General features: G+C 29.1%; 1 protein-coding gene across 9 annotated transcripts in view; it reads left to right on the top strand.

The window, feature by feature from the left end:
- The first annotated feature begins 2,521 nt into the window (after nucleotides 1–2,521).
- LOC131163931 (SPX domain-containing membrane protein At4g22990-like) overlaps nucleotides 2,522–6,791 on the top strand; it is a 28,555-nt gene continuing 24,285 nt past the window's right edge. For 7 of the 9 annotated variants that reach the window (XM_058120769.1, XM_058120772.1, XM_058120774.1 and 4 more), the window contains exons 1-2: nucleotides 2,522–2,962; nucleotides 4,048–4,106. In XM_058120769.1, the coding sequence (XP_057976752.1) occupies nucleotides 4,054–4,106 (53 nt within the window). In that variant the 5' untranslated portion in view covers nucleotides 2,522–2,962; nucleotides 4,048–4,053. The remainder of the gene's footprint in view (nucleotides 2,963–4,047; nucleotides 4,107–6,791) is intronic. The other 2 variants (XM_058120768.1, XM_058120766.1) reach the window with 1 other exon arrangement.

Below are 6,791 nucleotides of genomic sequence, written 5' to 3'. Positions count from 1 at the left end.
AATTTATCCAAATTTTATTGAATTTTGTTTTTATTGAAATATTTAAGTCTTATTTTGAAAGATAATAATATTTTTTGCTACAAAATAATTTGCACTATTCATAATATATATACACACTATTAGTTTAGTTTGCTTTTTTTTAGCGAAATGAAGCTTTTCTTTTGAGTTAAAACATTTAATATATCTAAGATATATTTTATAAATATAATATTATCAAATTTTGGTCAAATTGTTTTCTTTTAATATAATTATCTTATTTTACAAATATAAACATATTTTTTCATAAAATCATCTATCATATTTGTCTTATTAATTTATTGTATAGATATACATATAGAAACATGTACATATATAGTTAGTTTATTTATTTATTTTTTTATGAAAATATTTTATTTTATTAATAAAAAGAATTTTTAGATATTCTTAATAAGTTTTTATTAATCCTAATCAAATTACTTTATAGGATAGAAAATCACTTTTTTAAAAAATATTTAATATTAGTAAAAAAATTTAAATATTTTTATGCACAAAAGATATACAAATTTCCGCTTATATATACATATATGTCATAATTTTACAATAGAAGAAAGAGAAATTATATAGAGGAACTATCCTTCCGTGTATCTCGTCTGTTTTTTTTTTTTTGATATAAAACATATGATAGTATTTTTAACATTTATTAGTATAACATATATACACGAAGAGCGCAACCCATTTACCATATATTACACATTGAAAAAAATAATAAGTACAGGTAGATCCCATATATTGTTATTTTGAAGATATGTCTCACTGAACATTAAGATGTTATACATTCATTAAATTACATAATGAATAAGATAATAATCTTTGAACTATCTCATAAATTTGTAATTTTATTTTTGTAACTGCTACTAATAGTTTTATTAAAATTCATGTAACTTCTTATAATAATTAAAATAACATTTTATATAATTGTCAATAGTAATCAAACTAATAAATTCTATAATTACTTTAATAATTTTTACAATGACTAATAATAATAGAATTAATAATTTTTATAACTTCTAATAATAATTGAATTAATAGTTGAACAATTAGAAAGTTAATAAGTTTTTATTTCAAATATATAAAATTTTAAGAAATTAGAATTTAAGGATTGAGTAATTTGATTAGAGAGAGAGAGAGAGAGAGAGATAGAGAGAGAGAGAGATTTATTGTTGTTAAATTTATTAACTTTTTAAAATTACTTTTCCATATATTATATATATGTTGTTATACATTTAACATTTAGTGTTGCTAAATTTATTAAAATATTTCAAATCACTTTTTTACAACTAAATCAGTGGAAATTTAGAACTATTTTAAGTGAGAATATGTACGGGTATAAATGCAATAAGATTATTAATGTGTTAATTAATGTTTTAGGTACTGATTCTTTTGAAATAGAAACAAAATTAAATCATTTTTACTGCTTAACGTAAATGACAAAAGTGAAAATTAGTTGATTAATGTAAGTGCAGTAATGATTTAAATTCAAAGTTATATTAAATATGTTATATATTTTGAAATTTTATTGAATTACAAAAAAAATTCAATTAATTTTATAAGGATTTTGAAAAAAAATAGTATATTCGGCGACTAATCTATTATCTAAGTTTTGGTTTTCTTATGCATAAAACACTTGTATAATTTACCCTCCTAATCAAATTAAAATACGCTTTAATTTCTACTCATTTTTCTCTACAATGCTTTTTTCTTGAAATTAAAAACTATACTACCCCACTATATAGGTATCTCATAACTTCTCCTCTAATCAAATTAAAATACCCTTTAGCTCTAATTTTTTCTCTATATAATTTAAACTAAAAATGTAAATTTAGAAAAATTAGTTTGTGTATATTTATTATATATATATATAATTTCTTAATACCCTTTTAAAGTATTATTTGAATAATATTAACTTTAATATTATTTTAATATAAGATTCAAAAATAAATTTTTTATTTTATTTTTTTATTTTCAAGCAAAATATTGTCCAATTGCACTAATCCATAGTTTATAGAAGAAAATTGGGTTAATACTTACCAAATCGGCAATTAATGGGAGACCGGTCTACCTATATATAGAGCATATTTAATTATAGGAAATAGTCTTTATTTTATTTTAAATTTTAAAGAATTATAAAGTAACATTTTAGTTATAATTTTTAATATTTACATGGAAAATTTTAAAAATAATAAAGATATTTTCTAACTTTCTCACAAAAGCTAAAGCTCACAATATTTTTAGTTTTTATATCTATAAAATTTATAATGAAAATAAAAAATAAAAATAGAAACTCTTTTTTACAACTAAATACGGTTAAGGCGTTATCAAGGAGAACAAATAAATAAATAAGGCAATATTTTTATAATTATTTGGAAAACTATCATACAGTGCGGGGGGTGAGTGATATTGTGATAAAGATGAGGGCAGTTTCTGATAATAACCTAAATCCCACAGACAAGCTATAAAAGGTCCTCACAGACAAACCGAATTCGAAAGCTCTCTCTCTCTCTCTCTCTCTCTAAAACATAAAAGCATCAGGAGCGAGATTTGAACCTCTCAAGGCGTTTGTACCAGTAGCCTCCATTGCCACGTCTATCTTTGCAACTCGCAATCTCATCCAAAAGGCTAAAGATCCAGGATATCTCTGAAAAGCGTAAATTCTTGTTGCTTTTCTTTCCATTGACGGCATCTCTCATCATTCCCTCGTGATTGCAAGCTGTGTTTTTCGGTCTTCCTCCAAGTTTTTTCAATCTCTATTTCCGGGGATCCGCTCCATTAGCTCAGTTGTTTGTAGTGATTGTGTTGTCCTGCGAAGAGATTGCCAACTGATTTTTTGAGGTTTTTTGTTGTTCGTTGATGGTCATCTAAGTTTGTTCGAGGAAGAGTTTCGGGCGTGAAATAGAAGAAAGAAGGAGTTTTAAGATCTGCTTTGGTAATTCTTTTTCGATCATTTTCTGTCGGACTTTGGATTTCTGTTCCTTTGCTCTGTTTTTATTGTCAATTGGAAGTTTTTAATTTTGATTTTATTTTTGTTGTTTTAAGAGTCAGAGCTTTATGAGTTAATATGCTTATGAGTTCTTCTGATGCTGGGCTATTAGGGTCAGCTGCTTTTGCATGTGCTGTCTCGGCTGAATCATGCGGTTTATAAAGATTTGAAAACGTGATTATTTTGAAGCAGTGCTTAGTTATTTAAATATCTCAGCAGATTTCAGTTTTAAAGCTTCTTAGTCCTTTGAAATTCATATGTTGGTCTTTCATATTTGCTCTTAACGCACAGTCGAGAGGGCCCGAAATTGTCAAAATTTTGGTAAATTATATGGTTGAAGTGTTTTTTCGTAGGTTTTTTATGCCTGAAATCTGAATGATCTGTGAAAGACTGCTTCCTTGTGTTTTGTTGTTCTTCACACACAGATAATTGGAATACATGGTTGGTACCTTAGAGGGTAAAGCCTCGATTAGGCTCCATTTCCTTGAAAATGAGAATAAAATCCTGCGACAAATGTCTGTTGTTCTTTAAAAAGGACACTATTTTATTTGCACCATCCATCATTGCCACACTGTCTAGAATTTTGACACATAACCCACCTCTTTTTTGAGAAAGAGATTGAAACGTGTGGCAATGCATGGTGGCAGCTGATCATTGCTGTTTTATAAAATGATTGGGCAAAATTAATAATTATGGCAAAATTAATAATTATGTTATCTGGCTGTAAGAAAAATTATAAGCATTGGTTTCCAATTTATCTTAGATGTGGGGTTTTCCTAACGTATTTCATTCTTTTATACTTGTATATTACTGTCTATTATTCTGCACGTTGGCTTTGTGCCAATTACAGCAGGGATTTACAACATGCAAACGTGTTTATATGTTTCAGCCTGACAAAAAGGCTTAAATATCTTTGTTGCTAACATTCAGGAAAAAACTTCTTTGCAACATATAGTTGTTGATAACTCTCTCCCCCCACTCCGTGCGTGTGTTATTCTTATGTTTTTTTGTTTTTTGCCTTTTATTTGCAGTGAGAGATGGTTGCCTTTGGTAAGAAATTGAAGGAAAGACAAATACAAGAATGGCAAAGGTATGTTTGTTTTTGTTATATTGATAAAAATTGTTTTTGTGCACTCAAGTGCATTTAGATAGGCATCAATGAAATTATTCTCATATTTTCACAAAGTTGTGAACATTTCATCAAAATATCCACTTTCCTTTTAAAAAATTGAAATTTACATGAATCATCTAAAGCTTATTGAAACTTCAAAATTTCAATGAATTTTTTTTGAATTTTTGATTACAGATGAAAATTTCCTTAAACTTGAAAACTCTCGAAATGAATTTTATGTCTTCATAAATATTTTTTTTATTAAAAATAAATATTACAAGAAGGATAGGAATGATAGTATGAAGACCCTTAAATTTCTATGAAAAATTGAGCCTAGATATTAACTTCAAAATTTTATTTAACTTTTAATCTAAATTAGTTATATTTGCATCATAATTAATAATTATAATTTTATAAATTTATAAATGGAAATAAATACCCATTTCGAGTCAAGAGATAGATAAATAGACACATCCCATTGCATTGATTGGGGGCTAATATCTAATTCATTATTAAATCTATTTTACATCAATTAAAGACATTTAATTTGGTTATAATTTTACATTCATTGGACCTTATGTATGTCATAGTCATAATTCATGTATATTTCATTTACAATCTTTTTAGTTGTTGTTAATGCTTGATATGCATCGTTGGTTTAGAACTTGATAACTTAAGCTTTTAGGGGAAGTGGTAGCGTTTGGTATCAAAATTATGGTTGCTAGGAGGTTTTAGGTTTTAGTCTTGTTGCTTGTGTTTATTGTGTGGTGGTCAAAAATTATTTTGTTCCCTTGAATGGGTTGTTATTGTTCGTCTATCCATCCACATGCAATCAAGCTACATGTGCATGGGAGTGTAATGATTGATATATATTGTTGGCTCACAACCTAATAGCTTAACCTTTTAGGTAAAGTTATTGCTTTAACAGTTCTACATCATGCACTTTTAAGTCTATTAACAATTAGAAATTTTTAAAATTTTCAGAAGATGTTTCATGTTTTACTATTAATTTCCACAATTTTTGAAATCAAAATCGAGATCTATGTTGACATCCAAATTCCAAATTTCTATATTTTTGAAGCCTCAAAGTTTTTATTGAAACTGAAATTTAAAACCTTGGAATGAAATGATTATGTCAAGTGATAAAAGGCCAAGATATAACTATTAGTTTTTATGACTAGAGTTTTGTATTTTGAAAGAATTTTTTAATTCATCAGGAAAAAGTGCTTAAATATGTCAAATCTCCATCCTAAATCTTTTTGAACTTAGTAAGAAGATTTGTCATCATTGTTCTTGTCAAAGTAGACATGGGGATGTAATTTTTCTAGTTTTGTTTATCTATCCATAAGTTGTTCCAACACCTAGACATTCATCTGGAATAATTCATAATAATTTTTTATGATTCACATTATTTGTGTTGAATAAATTAATAGCAGCAAATGTGTTTTATTTTCTGCCTAGTTTGTAGGAGTTAGTTAGCATGATGTTAGTGGTGCCTAGAAGTTGTTTAGCATGATGTTAGTGGTGCCTAGGAGTTGTTTAGCATAGCATGATGTTAGTGGTAGTATAATGTTAGTGGTGCCTATTTTTGTGCTTGTAACAATTTGTTTTTAGCCTATATAATGGCCATTTCTTATCAATGAAGGAGTAGAGTTTTCAATCCAACTTTGTTTGCCCTTGTTTTTAAATTTATCGTTTTCTTCTTCCATTTTACATAAGTGGTATCAGAGCCAAGTTAGAGTTCCACAATGGCTTCTAAAACCTTTGTGCGGCTAGCCATTCCACGCTTTGATAGTCACTGTGACCATTGGAGCATGCTTATGGAAAATTTTTTGAGGTCCAATGAATATTGGACTGTTGTTGTTTCTAAAGTAGCAGAGCCAGCAGCAGGTGTTGTGCTGACAGATGCACAGAAGGTGGAGCTTGCAGGGCAGAAGTTGAAGGATCTCGAAGCAAAGAATTATCTCTTCTAGGCAATTGATTGTTCCATCCTAGAAACCATTCTTTGTAAAGAAACTTCCAAGCAGATCTGGGACTCTATGAAGAAGAAGTATGAGGGGACAGCAAAGGCAAAGAGGGCACAACTGCAAGCACTTTGAGGCGATTTTGAAACTTTACACATGAAGTCTGGAGAATCGGTGACAGATTACTTCTCCAGGACGATGGCAATCGCAAATAAGATGAGAATCCGTGGCGACCAAATGATGGATGTCTCTATCATTGAGAAGATTCTTCGTTCGATGACAACAAAATTCAGCTATGTTGTTTGTTCGATTGAGGAATCTAAAGACACTGACAGCATGTCCATTGATGAATTGCAGAGTTCTTTGTTGGTTCATGAGCAGAAAATGAATTGGCAAGACAAGGAGGAGCAAGCGTTACAAGCCTCGGCGTCAAAAGGAGGAGGTTATGGACGAGGAAGAGGCAGAGGTGGCAATGATGGTAGATACTCAAATCAGAAATCCGAAGATTCTGATTCTCAAGGGAGAGGAAAAGGCCATGACAACAACAACAATCATTCAACGCCTTCCAAGTCAAAGTCAGCAGACAAATCAAGAGTTGAATGCTACAGGTGTCACAAGTTTGGCCACTACGAGTCAGAGTGCCGTACTAATCTAAGGAGAGATGGTGGAAAGCAGTCTAATTTTGCTCAGAAAGAAGAAG

The sequence above is a fragment of the Malania oleifera genome, chromosome 9 (assembly GCF_029873635.1).
Source record: "Malania oleifera isolate guangnan ecotype guangnan chromosome 9, ASM2987363v1, whole genome shotgun sequence".
NCBI lineage: Eukaryota > Viridiplantae > Streptophyta > Magnoliopsida > Santalales > Ximeniaceae > Malania > Malania oleifera.
The sequence above is the reverse complement of the archived record's forward strand: the minus strand, read 5'-3'. Positions and strand labels throughout refer to the sequence as shown.